This window comes from Puma concolor, chromosome A1 (assembly GCF_028749965.1).
Source record: "Puma concolor isolate L17-30 chromosome A1, mPumCon1.1.hap2, whole genome shotgun sequence".
Lineage (NCBI taxonomy): Eukaryota > Metazoa > Chordata > Mammalia > Carnivora > Felidae > Puma > Puma concolor.
Window position 1 is genome coordinate 122,022,254 of NC_141667.1, and position 15,272 is coordinate 122,037,525.

Genomic DNA, 15,272 nt, shown 5'->3' on the forward strand with positions numbered 1-15,272 from the left:
TATCTCAAGGGTATTATGCTGAATAATAATAAAAAAAGCCAATCCCCAAAGATTACATATGAATCCACTGAGATAATCGTGAAATAACAAAATTAAAGAAATGAAAAATAGATTCTCAGGTGCTAGGGGCTAGGGAAAGCAGTGAGGTGTGACAGGTGAGGCAGATGGGTGTGGCCATAAAAGGACATCACAAGGGATTCTTGAGGTGAGGACACTGTTCCACATCTTGACTATGTAATATCCTGGTTGTGATCTCCTACTAGAGGGTAACAAGACGTTACTACTGGGGGACAGTGGTTAAAGGTACACATCTCTCTACTGCATACAAACGTACAATTATCTCAAAATAAAAAGTTTAGTTTATTAAAAAACTATCCCCACTGCAAATATGAACCAAGAACCAGATTCTCAGTGGCAGGGCACCTCACCAATAATCATAATTTCAAATAAAAGATCTCACTGTACCTAGCAACACAACAGGGTTCTGCCAACAAGAGGCAAGGAGCTCTCTAGAAAAAGAGATAGAGAAGAGTCATTCTAGTCAACATGAGAGAGGAGATTTCCTTACATATGAAAACTATTTTCAGAAACTGGAAAAAACAAAACAAAACAAAACAAAAAAACAAGACAGACAAATACTGGCAAGAGAAGGGTCCCTGCCCAGACAATGAGCAGGGACCCTAAATGATAGTCCATCTCTGCAAGTGCATGGCTGGGCTTCCATGGGGATGAGTAATAGCCACTGATCTGTGAAATCTGATCTGTTTGCCATTTAAATCCATGTGACTCACTGAAGCTGGCTGCATTCACATCTAAAAATAAAGGAAATCTGCAGCCTAAGCAAATTGGCTCATGGGCTCATGGGGTTTTGATTCAAACACTACACATTTGAAGATAGTGGTTTTGTATTTTATACCAGCCAGCTGTAAGGGAGGTTTCGCTGTTCAAATGACAAGAGTCTACGTTGAAATCTAGATGCAAAGATGATCCAGGAGTTATCTCCTTATATACATGTTATGTGGCAGTCACGTGACACCTTCTTGGCAACAGGCAACATGAGATCTGAGGTCCTCTGCAGGCTAGAAGGATGCCCTTCCTTGGGCATTGGGTGTGCCCCACTAAATGCCTGCCTCCAAAAAGGACAGGGGGAGTCATGAGCTATTAAAGACACAGTAGGGTGTGGTGGTCACATGAGTGACTGAGCACCACTTGGAATGGCAGTGGCTGAGTCTATAAACAGAGGGTGTGGTGCCTTGGACCTGTCATTTTTTTGTTCTGTCCAGTCCCACTAAGTACCTCTTCCAGTAATGCCGACATCCCTAACAACTGGTGAGTGGGGCAGCTGATTTCTGGGCATTCCCTCCCGGACACCCAATTCCTTCCCAAGAGGCTGTTCATACCTACACAACTAGTGACTTTTCAAAGGTGCCCCCTCGACCTCACTGGGACCTGCCTCGCACAGCCACTGTTGCACTCACCCATCAGGACACTCAGTAGCTTCTGGACTCTGGAATTGACCCCCACGATTCGGTAGAGCCCTTGCTCATTGATCCCTGAGGAAAGAAACAGTGATGATTTAATTAGAGGCACGTCAGAACACAAGTCAAGCCAACCCAGCCAGATGCACTTTTTTTCATTTTCTCAGTCCTTCTAAAAGCCGCTCTAATTAAAGTCCCCTGTCCCTCAGCTCTGCTCTTAGCAAAGGAGTGGGATTTGGTGCAGCTGTCTAGGATTTCACGGGTGTGCTGCACACTTCAGCCCTTGTGTTAGTTCAGTTCAGTCAACAGAGGGCAAAGAGACCTTCCTCTTCTCTTGCCAAACACAGCATCTGAAGAGTTTTGAAAGATGCAAAATATATACTTTTAAAGGTTACACTTAGCTGGTTTTTCAATTTAAAAAGCCAAAACTGACATGACAGAAATTTTATACTGTAGAAAAGAATAAAAGCTTTACAATCTATTCTCAAATACAGAATAAGAATACAGAAGTGCGGGTGCATCTTTAACTTTGGACAATGTTCACCAGGACTGAGAAATTAGAAAATCAGATCATTTGCCATGTAAACATCATTTGTGAACAAAAAGGTGAATCACCTTCATTCAACCCAAGTAAATGTGCAACTCAACTAGTAGGGGATTACCTCCAAACACCTAAAGAACCAAAAACTAGTCCATCTGAGTGCTTTGTTCATTTATGTGCAAGGATTAGATCACTACTGTACCATTTACAAAAGGGGACCATTTAAACCAAGTGACTGGAAATGATTTTTCTGTTACCCCTAGGCCCATCATACCTGACACCTCCAACCTAACTGGTCTCCTGCTTCCCATCTTATTCTCCTGAGGTCCATTTTCCAACCAGTAGCCAAATGGACTTCTTAAAGTATGCACCAGTTCAAACCCTCTCTTTCCTTAAGATCTTCCAATGGCCTCCCACTGCATTTAGACCACAAGCAAAACTTACTGCGGCCCACAAGGCCCTGCAGGATTAAGCTGAGGCCCACCTTTGCATCATCAACCATCTTTACTCTGCTGCAGCCACACTGGCCTTCCTCTTTCTCCAACGCATCAAGCCTGTGCCCCCATATCACAGCCTCTGCTCAGCGGCTTCCTGTGGAACATGCTTCTCCCAGATCTCATCATTCAGGTATCCGCTGAACTGCAACCTGTTCAACCTAAGGCATCCCATGACCAACATTAAGCCCAGTCCCCTCCCATTCTTTCTTTGTAGCAAGTAATAATATCTGAAATCATCATTTTTATTTACTTTCTTGTTTGTCTTTCTCCCAACCGCCACAATATAAACTCTATGTACAGTGATTCTGTCTTCTTCACCATTATCTCCCCAGTACCTAGATCTCTACATGATACATGACAGAATGAATAAAACACTGTGTCATACTCCCTCAGGGCCACTAGTTTGGGAGCAAAGCAAAATTTCTTGGAAGAAATTTGGGAAAAGGTTGACTCTCCAATGTCTCTAACAAGGTCTATGTAGAATTAATGAAAAAAAATAAGTGGTCTAGAATGACAGGATTTCATAGCTAAAAGGGGCCTATAAAAGCATGTACATCAGCCTGCACGGCTCAGGGACTAGCCTGGTCTAAAACTAAGGGATGGGGGCGCCTGGGTGGCGCAGTCGGTTAAGCGTCTGACTTCAGCCAGGTCACGATCTCGCGGTCCGGGAGTTCGAGCCCCGCGTCGGGCTCTGGGCTGATGGCTCAAAGCCTGGAGCCTGTTTCCGATTCTGTGTCTCCCTCTCTCTCTGCCCCTCCCCCGTTCATGCTCTGTCTCTCTCTGTCCCAAAAATAAATAAATGTTGAAAAAAAAAATTAAAAAAAAAAAAAACTAAGGGATGGGCCTCAAGCTACTTAATGGCAGAACCATTATTCAGTAACGTGGCGGCTTAAAGGGCTTGTTCTTTCTCAAGGGTCTCTACTTCTTCTGTCCTTGACCTTTCCTAGAACTGGATACAGCACTGTCTCCCGCTGGACAATGATTAACGAACCCCACAAAGTGTGGGAGGTCTGTTCAACTCTGGTCACCACAAATAATGTGTGTACATACATGCATTCCAGTAGCAAAATAACCACTTCCTTCAAATATTTATCTTAAAATGGCATTTAACTCACATTGTCCTCTTTTCCTTTTTGTGTCAAATGAAAACTTTCTTACAAGTTAAAACACATCATTTCCATTTTAGAGGAGAAGGGGACAAAGAGGCAGAGGTGAGGACACCACACCACTGGTGACCTTGTTCTTCCTCTGTAACTTATTGTGCGTATTTTCTGGTTTTACATCATAAAAAGTTGACCCCCTGAGATACGGGCTTGCATTTATCATACAGGCTCTGCAAAGGGGTTTAAATGATTATGTTTCCCTATTGCTGGTTTGGCTGCTGAAAACTGAGACAAACATGTAGCCTACCTCGGGCAAGTGTGTGAATTTCACAGTGGAGGGGAGGGGATTTTTGTTTTGACCTTAGTTTTGGCTCCATTTTATGCCTCTACCTTTATCAACCCTGTACCTCTTATTACTCCTCATTCTTTTCTTCTAAAATGAAAATTAATATACCTACCGAAAAATTACCTTAGTAATAGATACTTTAAAAATTTAGAAACTGCAGTTAAGGCACGTAGATAAATCAAGGGATGATAGTAAGAACAGCAGAGAGACCACTGACAAGTCAAGGATGCCTGTGCATATACGCAACTCCCCAGCCCCTGCCATCCCCAGAGTGGATTCATGCTGTACAGGCTGTTTTATAGCTTTCGTTTTTCATTTAATATATAATAATGAAAACCTTGCATGTCAATAAATATATCTCTACTGCAGTTACAGTGATTCACAGCTTTTTACCGCATGGATGTACTACTGTTGATTTAACCAATTTTTGAAACATTTGGCCAGTTTCTGATTTTTCCCGTTACCACCACAGTGTAAACGTCTTTATGGCTCAACCTGCCCATGTCCTTATTTCCTCCAGATCAATTCCCAGAAATCTCACCTACTGTTACTTTATATTCTCTGACTGTATTTTACTTATCTTCACAAGCTGCCTTAACTCTTCATTAGAAGAGCAGAAATACGCATTTCATAGCAGAAATACGCATTTATAAAATCTCAGCATACATTAAAATAACTACTTTGGAAAGAACACTTTCTGACTGGGTAGGAGGAGAGGTTCCTACAAGTACGGTGTTTTTTTTTTTTTCCCCTCCCCTTCTACTCAGTGCCTCATAGACTTTATAAAGATACTTATATTTCTTAACTAGTCAGAGTTATAGATCCTGCTTTAAAAGATAAAACTTCTTTTAATCAAATAAAAAAGACTGGTGGGTTCTGAGGCTGTGGAATAGTAAGATTCACATCTTTGACAATGGTTCAAATCAAATTCACAGGAAAGACAGTCATCAGCTTTTCTCAGGGGTACAATAGACCAGAGCAGTCAAAGCTCCAAACTGCTGGAACTGAGAAATCGCCCTTGTGGCAACATCTGAGGTGGTGGTGGAGACCATTGGGATGAATCAGTTTCCCTAATCGCAAAGTTCTGTTCTGCTCCTACAGACCCAGGTCAGGTCCATGTGCTACAGACAGGGCCTGACTACAGCACTGCTGCGGGAAACCAGGGGCCTGACTCCTTCTGCCTACCTGCAGAGTCACCAGGGACTAGCTTCCCAAAGCACGGTTAATAACCAGTTGTCCAAAGACCCTGGGGGTACACTAGAGAATTCCAGGTGTCAATGAACTTAGATAAGAAAACCATTACACCTTTACTTTCATGAGCCTATAATTGAAATTAAACATTTCCTTCCATAATAAGACACAAATCACAGCATTAGCAATACCTGAGTCTTGGCCAGAAATCAGGTATTTTCATAACACATTGAGACTGCTATAGCCATCTTGAAATATCATTACAAGTGACCTTCGATCACCATGGGTTTGAAATGCAAAGGTCTACTTACATGTGGACTTTTTTCGATAAATTCAGTATAGTACTATACATATATTTTACAATTTCCTTAACACTTTCTTTTCTCTAGGTTACTCTATTATAGTATTACAGTGTTTAATACATGTAACATAAAAAATACATGTTAACTGATTGTTTATCTTATAGGTAAGGCTTTCCAGTCAACAGAAGGCTGTTAATAGGTGTTTGGGGGAAGTCAAAAGTTATATGCAGATTTTTGACTGTCTGGCAGGGGGTGGGAGGTCAGCACCCCTAACTCCAGCATTATTCAAGGATCAATTGTATTTCTGAATTATGCCAATTATGACACCCACCACTATTACTTGTTATTTAAAGTGGTAAGAAAGAAGTATATGTATTATTAAATCACAAAAATGTTTTTCAATATTTTAACTCAATTCCAGTAACTAGATTCCTTATTATCTTATGTCTTTGACACATGTGCATTGAAAACACTCTTGTATCAGCCAAAGAGGCTGATGACAGCAAATGGGTCGAAGGCCTCTGCTTCAGAGCAACACGACTCGTGGAAACACACCAACAATGGCACTTGGAGAGTTATTGAGTCACTTAAAATCAGGAAACAGGTAGCAGGTCTGACGCCTCACCAGATGCATGACCTTCACCAAGAACAATGCCATGTGATGAACAACTTTACCTCTGGTTTCCACAGCGTGGATGCATTTCCTGATGATGCTGAAGCCAATGCTGTCCAACTGTGCAGCTGGAAGAGGAAGAAAGGGGCAGTCAGGTTGTTGGTCATGCATAAACCATCCTCGGACAAGGCCTGACAGACCCAGAATCAATCAGTCCCATGGTTTGGCCACATACAAGAATGATTAAAAAAAATTTGCTGGCATCCACTGAGAATTTACTGTATACCAGGTACAGTTCTTTTATTTATTTTAGTTTATTTATTTTGAGAGAGAACAAGCAGGGGAAGGACAGAGAGAGGGAGAGAGAGAGGGAGAGAGAGGGAGAGAGGGAGAGAGAGAGAGAGAGAAAGAGAGAATCCCACACTGCCAGTGCAGAGCCCACAGTGGGACTCCAACTCACAAACTACAAGATCATGACCTGCGCCAAAATCAAGAGCCAGACGTTTAACTGACTAAACCACCTAGGCATCCCATGCCAGGTACAGCTCTAAGTGCTTTGTTTATATGAGCTCACTTAATTGTCACAGTCACTCTGCAAGGGTATCCTCTATTTAGCTGAAGAAACTGCAGAATAGAGTGATGAGCAGTTTACGAAAGGAACAAGTAGGCATCCTTTAAACCATTTGTTTTGTTATCATCAGGAGCTGTAGAACTAACTGCTTCCTGGTCTCCTTCAAAAAGTATAAATTCAGTGGCTCAATAAATGTTGGATAAGGACTTTACACAGATTATCTCATTTAATTTTAGCATGTCCTCTAGGCTGATACTATCATTGGCTACATATTACAGATGAAACATCTGAGACTTGCTTCATTTGTACTATGATATTTGCAAAGCTAAAAAGCTAGTAAGTGGGAGACTCACTCCCAAGTCCTTATGACCCAATGCCCTAAATATGACCTAAGCCAAATCCTACGCAGGTGATTAGAAAAAAGGGAAAGTAATCTGGAAGAAAATTAAAACAGCTTACAACAAAGAAGTTACATGAAAAATAGGCATAGGGCAAGAGAGCCATCCTGGGTGTGGTAAGTCAGCAGGTATTCAGAGCTCTCCACCTGCTATAAAGCCCACTAATGTGACTCAGAAAATAAATGACCAACAGCAGCAACCTGTTCCACGGCACAGAACCAATTTCCCAACCTGGCAATGAGCCTGGGAACCTACCAAAATTAATCTCCATGCTTTGATTACCCAGTGAGGAGAGGCTGATGGTAATATTTAAGAACATGTTCACCTTTTGAGCACCTTGGGACATCAGGGCAAGACATTCTACAAACTAACGGTTCACGGTGGAGAAGAGAATGACAGAAAGTAGGAAGGTAAATATTTATAAATAATTTGTCATCATCCCAGGGCAAAAAATAACCTTGTAAAAAATAAGAACTGCACAGAATTTGAGCTCATACTTTGATCTAATCCAAAAAGAACCTTTTCCAAATACTTAAGTTTTTAATTTTAATTCCAATGTAGTTAACATGCAGTGTGATATTACTTTCAGGTGTGCAGTATAGTGATGCGACAATTCCATACATTTCTCCATGTTCAACACGGGCAAGTGCACTCCTTAATCCCCATCACCTATCCCCCCCCCCCACTTCCATCCTGGTAACCATCAGTTCTCAAGAGTTAAGGGTCTGTTCTTTGGTTTTTCTTTCTTTCCTTTCCTTTGTTCATTTTTGTTTGTTTATGTCTTAAATTCCACATGAGTAAAATCATATGGTATCTGTCTTTCTGTGACTTACTTGGCTTAGCACTATACTCTCTAGCTCCATCCATGTCGTTGCAAATGTCAAGATTTCATTCCTTTTTATGGCTGAATAATATCCCATTGTGTATATATGCCACATATTCTTTATCTATTCCTCTACTGATGGGCACTTGGGCCACTGTTATAATCTGGCTACTGTAAATAATGCTTCAACAAACACAGGGGTGCACGTTTCCCTATTGTGAACATGGATCAGTCAACTTAGAGCCAATGAAGATAACAATTGTTAAGAAAATCACTAAGAATTCCTTAAACTAAAAAGAAATGCTATTTTATTACAAATTCTCTTCCCAAAGAAAACAAAATAACTCTTATTCTTACATACACACTTACCACTTAGTGATACTTACTATAACCACATTTGGCCTCTGGGATAGTCAGTAAAGTACCAGAAAAGGAGGAAAACAGTATTTTTCTTCTGGGAGAACACCTGATATACAAACCATTGCTCTTACTCCCTTAAAGCTGTAAGTGCAGCTATAAAACTGTACTAACTCACTCTCATGCTTTTTCTAGTATAAACCGAGTACTACACTGCACGTCATGTAGTACAGAGCTTTCTGACTTGAAGCTGCAAGTCAGATTGAAATCACTCTTCCAAATAAAACTCCATTAACTCACATCATAGATTTTTCCCAAATTTAATAACAAACTATGATACACAAGCCAGATGCCTGTTAGAATCTAGGGCAAGATTCTTGAAGGTAAGAATTCACATACCCATAACTTAACATTCCCCCATTTAAAGCACTGAAATGCATTAGTGTCTAGGATATTTACAGAGTTATGAATCAATCACCACTATCTAATTCCCTCACATTTTCATTATCCCCCACAAAACACTTTATACACATTAGCAGTCATTCTCTACTTCCTGCATTCTATCAGTTCCTAAAAATCACGATCTCTTTTCTGTCTGTATGAATTGGCCCATTCCAGGCATTTCACATAAATGGAAACATAACAGGTGGTGTTTTGTGTCTACCTTCTTTCACTTGGTATAATGTTTTCAAGAGTCACGTATGCTGCAGCAGTTTATCATTTCTTTTCATGACCCAGTAATATTCTGTTGCCTGGGTAAAACCACGTCATTTATCCACTCACTGGTTGTTGTTTCTACTTTCTGGCAATGAACTGCTGCTAGGAACATCTGTGTACAAGCTTTGCTCCTCGTGTACACCTAGAAGTGGAGTAAACTGAATTACGGGTAACTCGCTGCTCAACTTTTTGAGGAACTGCCAAACTGCTTTCCAAAGTGCGGCACCATTTCACATTCCCACCAGCAACGTATGAGGGTTCCTATTTCTCCACATCCTCGCCCATATTTGTTATTGTATTTTTTGTTATAGCTTTTTTTTTTTGTGGGCGTGAAGCGGTATCTCATTGTGGTTTTGATTTGCATGTCCCTAGTGACTAATGATGTTGGGCAGCTTTTCATGTGCAGGGGGAGGATATTCATTCCTTTACACAGTAGTCAGAACAGAGAGCCTACTGGAAACTATGTGTCACAGGGAAGATCATTTTTTGCACTTAACGAGGTTTCCAAAATGCTCATAACTGTGATTCCATAGTCCATTGAAGCCTATCAGTTCTTCTTCTGAGAGGTGATTAACAGGATTTGTGCACAAGGATGACAGTCCAAGAAGTTCAGGGAAGAACCATCATTTTGCACTGTGCTTTGGGGAGCTGCTGATTCCAAGCTTGGATGCTTTCAGAGTAGGTTTGTGGATATGGTCTTATTTCAGACAATGATAAACTCCTATCCTGAACAAAAAGTCCTTTGCTTCTTCTACCCCATAAACATTGAAAAAAAGTTTTGGAAAATTTGAAGAAACCTGGCAGCTGACAATGACAACCTCAGTGATCAAAAGATACCTGCTCATAAAGCTATCAGGACAGCTAGCAGAAGAAATAAGGGCAGGGCTAGAGATAAACTTGCAGGGCTAAAAGAGTCCTTGAACCTGTCCGTGTTTTACTGTGAGAAGCCAAAGTTTTGGGAGTGCCTGGGTGGTTCAGTCAGTTTCGGCTAAGCGTTCGACTTCGGCTCAGGTCATGATCTTACGGTTCATGGGTTCAAGCAACACAGAGGGCTCTGTACTGACAGCTCAGAGCCTGGAGCCTGCTTCAGATTCTGTGTCTCCCTCTCTCTCTGCCATTCTCCTGTTCACACTTTGTCGCTCTCTCAAAAATTAACTAAACATTAAAAAATAAAAAATAAAAAGAAGCTAGATCTAGGCAAATAATAGCTTGAAATAAATCTTACACAGATGTTACACATAAAGGCCTTACACATTACACATGTAACACAGTATTAGTATATATTTAGTGTCTGAGTTTAAAAGTGTAACACTTTTACATATTGCAAAGTCAAACAGAGTTCAAGGTAACTATCTGTTAGCCTTTAAACTGTTCAAGTTGCATATACTGATGACTTATAAGCAGATAATACTGTGTTAAGAAACATAATTCATATCAAACAGCAGTTCCCAATAAGGAACTCACAATATACAGTTTAACAGCCATTGTTCTAAATCTCTAAACTGGAATGGTATAATTGTTACATTGCCTGCTGCCTTGGGACATCCTTGTATCTCCCTGTGTCTCCACAGTAGGTACTTGTGGGCATGCGTGTGTGCGCACACACACACGCACGTCTGACTTCTCATCAACTTGACTTTCCTGCTGATGTCATGATTAGGTTACTAATGATTAACAACTGCTTTATTATTTAACATGTACAGAGTAGTACTAATATAATGGCGATTATAATACATAACTAGAGATCGTAAGTTCGGATCTCTGCCCAGCAGGTACATAATCTAAATTAATTGAGATCTCCTCTGCTGAAAAGCAAGTTCCCACTAAAAGGTTTAGAACATGATCACCCCCAGACAGAGTTTGCTAATGACAAAAAAAAAGTCTGAGCAGCCCGCCAGATGGAAGCGGCTGTCCTTAATCCCCTCAAGCAGGTGATTCAGCTCTTTTACTGAGCCAAGGCTCAGAAAAGGTCAGGGATTTATTTGCAATTTCTGTATCCTTATAATCTCCAAGAATAATCTCTCATTAAATATCTACTAGGCTTGCATTATTCCCTTAATTTGACTTGCGATGAGTTGTTGCAAGACCAGTGGCTCCTAGGCCTGCCATCCAACGTCTTACAGCTATGGCTTTGACTGGCTTTTCTTCCTCCCTCAGCCTCACCTTCAGCTTTGCTCAGGATTGTGCACAAGGCAGCCCCAACAGTTGTCCTAAAATGACTGTCATAGAGCTCACACCCAGTATCCAGGTTAACCTTCCAAGTTAGAAATGTATCGTCCTCTTAACTTCCACTTCAACTTTTTTTCAATGTTTATCCATTTTTTGAGAGACAGATGAGTGAGAGAGAGAGAGTGTGCGCGCACAAGCAGGGGAGGGGCAGAGAGAAGGAGAAACAGAATCCAAAGCAGGCTCCAGCCTCTGAGCTATCAGCACAAATCCTGATGTGGGGCTTCAACTCAGGAACTGTGAGATCATGACCTGAGCCAAAGTCAGATGCTTACCTGACTGGGCTACCCATGTGCCCCTCACTTCAACTTTTGAAGCCTTCTTGCTTTGTCTCCTTTTAGAGGAGAGTCACACAAAGCTATTTTCTCAAAGTTCTATGGAGAACACAGGAACACTCAGAGTTGAGCTGACGCTCAACCAACTTGGAGGGTCTTAGGGCAGAAGAGGCAGGATGCTTGGCAGACTGCTGGAGTTTACATCATTATGCCTAGACACCCTAGATATCCCAAATACCAAGAGCAGGGAAGCAGGTTAAACCCAGAAACAGATGGTTTTACTGCAAAGGGCTCGAAACAACAATCTACTATATAAGGTTCAATCCAATGACTTTCTTGCTTCAAAGGAAGAAGCTGATGGCCCAGCTGGAGAGACATGCTCTATAGTTTCTTGAATCAAATGGTACCTCACCTGAAATGTTTTCTCTGGCCCTTTCCACCATAAAAGAAAATGAGGTGCGTAGGTGATGGTAGAGGGGAAGAACTACAATAAAACCACGAGCAAAACCCTTTGCACTCTCCTCCTCTTTTCTTTTTTTTTTTTTAATTTTTTTTTCAACGTTTATTTATTTTTGGGACAGAGAGAGACAGAGCATGAACGGGGGAGGGGCAGAGAGAGAGGGAGACACAGAATCGGAAACAGGCTCCAGGCTCCGAGCCATCAGCCCAGAGCCTGACACGGGGCTCAAACTCCCAGACCGCGAGATCGTGACCTGGCTGAAGTCGGACGCTTAACCGACTGCGCCACCCAGGCGCCCCTCCTCCTCCTTTCTTACTCCCATATTCAAATTATCACCAGGTCCCTCAATTTTGTGTCCTCACCATGGTGCTGGCTTCCATCATCTGTTACCAGGACTTCTGTGAAGACCACCTAACTGGTGTCCTCCTACCTCTTCTGGCTCCTTCCAAGCTGTCTTCCACGTTGTGGCCCCCATGATCTGGATGAAACCAGATCACATCACCTCCCTGTTTAAAATCTATCAATGGCACCCCAATGCTCTCAGGAAGAAAACCCAAATCCTTAACATGGTCCACAAAACCCTGTATGGTCTAGCCTGGCCTGCTTCATCTCACGCCATGACTCCACACCTAAGCATTCTACCAAACTGACTTTCTTTGAGAGCGTCCAAGTGACCACACTTTTTCTCTAGCTTTTGTACACAGTGTGGACTTCACTTGGAAGCCCAATGGCCCAAGTTACTCCAAATCCTCAGGTCTCCCCTCAAATGTCAATTGCTCAAAAATGCCCTCCTGACTTCTCTACCTGGTTCATGTTTCCACTGGAACTTGGACATAGCACTGTCAACTTCTCCTTCAGAGTATGTAATGTAACTCTAAATTTCTATTTATTTCTACGATGCTGCCTACCTAATCAGATTTGCATTCAGGAAAGCAAGGGTGCATGCATATATTTACTCAATTATTTTATTCAGCACTCTATCTCTACCTTTCACTGTCTACGATCATGTTGGATATGAAGTATGATGAGGAGGGTCCCTAAGGGGAAGTGTGATGTAGTCAAAATGACCCTTCAAACTCCAACTGTTATAAACCCGAGAGTAGATGAGTTGTTTAAACTCTGGTACCTAGATTTTTCGTCTTGGTGAAGATACAAGTGTTAAATAAAGATATGAAGAGCCTGACCTAACTACTTCCTTCCTTTCTGTGTCAATGTGAAGAGGTATCACCACCTAGCACTATAGCTCCAAGAATGAGTTTATAAGAAAGGAAAAAATAAAAGATGTGCAAGCCAAGACAAAAAACAGAGAAGATATAACCAAATTCCAATTTTCCTAGACACTTAGAGAAATCCTTTGCTTGTCCATCAAGGCATTATCATCACCAAATTGTACATGGTATGAAGCTGTGGCTGGTGGAAACAGAGGGTATCGGGGTTCTTTCCACATCATACAATCTGGGCCATCTACACAGTCAGACAGGCCGGAGGTCAAGAATAGCCCTAGAAAACCAGAGCATTCTCCCTTAGAGCTGTTTGCCATCCAAGAGACCACCTCATTCTTCAGGTCCAGTAGCCCCTTTATTGAAAATCACTGACTGGCTGTTGCTCTAACCGAGTCCTTAGTACTCAGAACATCGAGAAATTTGGCAAAAAGCGGTCAAATCACTATTTCTGAATGAAGGGAACTTTCCATACCACAGGTCGACTAATGGGACATATAGCGTGTGAAAACAACTCTCTGGGACATACCCCGAAGTTACCCCATACATGCATCCTGGGAATTCTAACAGATCTCATAAGACAAATCCTTTTCCAATAGAGAGGAGCTAATCTACTGAATTAGCCTCAACACACGAGAATACATTACCTATGTTTCTAAAGCTGGTATTCAACAGGTTTTTCCTAGCCTAAAATGTCTTACCCCAGGAATCTCATTCAACAAATCTTTCAAGTTTTTTTTACAGGAGAAATGGAATTTTCTGGAAGTACAGGATGTTTACATAAAAATGAAAGAACTGAGAGGTAAAGGAAGTTACTGCCCCATTTTTAATGTGGATGGATATAGGAAACTGTCTGCAGTTATTATGAGCAGGCCACCATTTTATGGACAGCTCCAGGGGCATGTTCTCACCATAGAAATTTACTCAATTTCCTAACATGATTTGCTCTTAAAGTCTGGCCTACCTCACTCATTCTGAATTTAATCAATTTCAACACCATTAAAAGCCATGAAGAGAAACACCCACATTGAATTAAATATCATATCCATCTGGAGAATAGACTTCCAATTGGCTAACACACTCAAGGGGCTCAGGTCCTTTCTCCTAATCATGTGAAGACTGAGAGTTCCCAGGGCTTCACAGCTGTGGCCCCTGGGAAACAGTCTTCATGGTGGTGGCTCTCAGAAGCTTCCAATGGGGCCCGGGAAGGTGGCCAATTGCTTATTAATTATCCAAGTGTGAATTCTCTACTTTGGGGATTACCCACAGCCAGTTTTTAATCCCAGTTCAACTCCAAGACCCTGTGCCCCATCCCATGCTACTGCCTACTCTGTCCTATACTCTGCTCCCCAGATGTATACATTCAGGGAGTATGAACCAACTTTAATATTAACTGAAGTCACCCAGACAGAAGCAATATGTATCTGGGAGGAGAACGAAGAGTCTGGCTGAAGCCAGACAGACCTGGATTAGACTGAGGTCTCTGCCACACTCATAGGATAAATGCTACATCTCTGACACTTACTTTCCTCACCTGTACAGTGGGGATAACTCACCTGAGTGTTGCAAGGGTCAAAGGAAATGTACACTGACTTGTTTGCTATTTCAATAAATGGTCATTAGCAGTATTACCAACATTTGAACCAAACTTTCCAGGTGATGAAACATTTTTCATATCCAAGTTCATGTTATCCCCTTAATAATCACATGGGCAAATACTGTTACAGTCCTCACTAATAACTTCTTGATGTTTCCACACTAATGAGTACAATGAACTTATACGATGATACATGGCTGTTTATAAAATATATTAATATATTATAGCTTAATTGATTTTCCCAATGTATCTGTTAAGTTTTTATGATGAGACAAGTCAGGCTCATGCTGTTAAGTGGTAACAATGACCGCAGTAGCTAAGGCTTGCTGAACAGACTGCACTGCTCTGGGCTAAGCACTTAAATGCATCGTATCCTCATCATCAACACCCCTATTTTGTAGACAGGAAATCTCGACTCAGACGAAGTTGAGGAACTTCTACTAAGGCTCTGGCATTAATGAGTGGTGGAACCAGGACTGTAACTCAGTCTGCTTCTGCTCAAGTTCACATGACCAGTCAGGGCTGGGGGCTGGGGATCATGTTTTCTGGATTCTTTC

The 15,272-nt window shown here is 41.6% G+C and overlaps 1 protein-coding gene across 1 annotated transcript in view; it reads right to left on the reverse strand.

Moving 5' to 3' along the window:
* ARHGAP26 (Rho GTPase activating protein 26) overlaps positions 1-15,272 on the reverse strand; it is a 432,059-nt gene that overhangs the window by 174,485 nt on the left and 242,302 nt on the right. Inside the window, exons 13-14 of the mRNA XM_086716387.1 lie at positions 6,134-6,199; positions 1,479-1,553 (exon numbers count right to left, since the gene is read on the reverse strand). Of these exons, the coding sequence (XP_086572513.1) occupies positions 1,479-1,553; positions 6,134-6,199 (141 nt within the window). The remainder of the gene's footprint in view (positions 1-1,478; positions 1,554-6,133; positions 6,200-15,272) is intronic.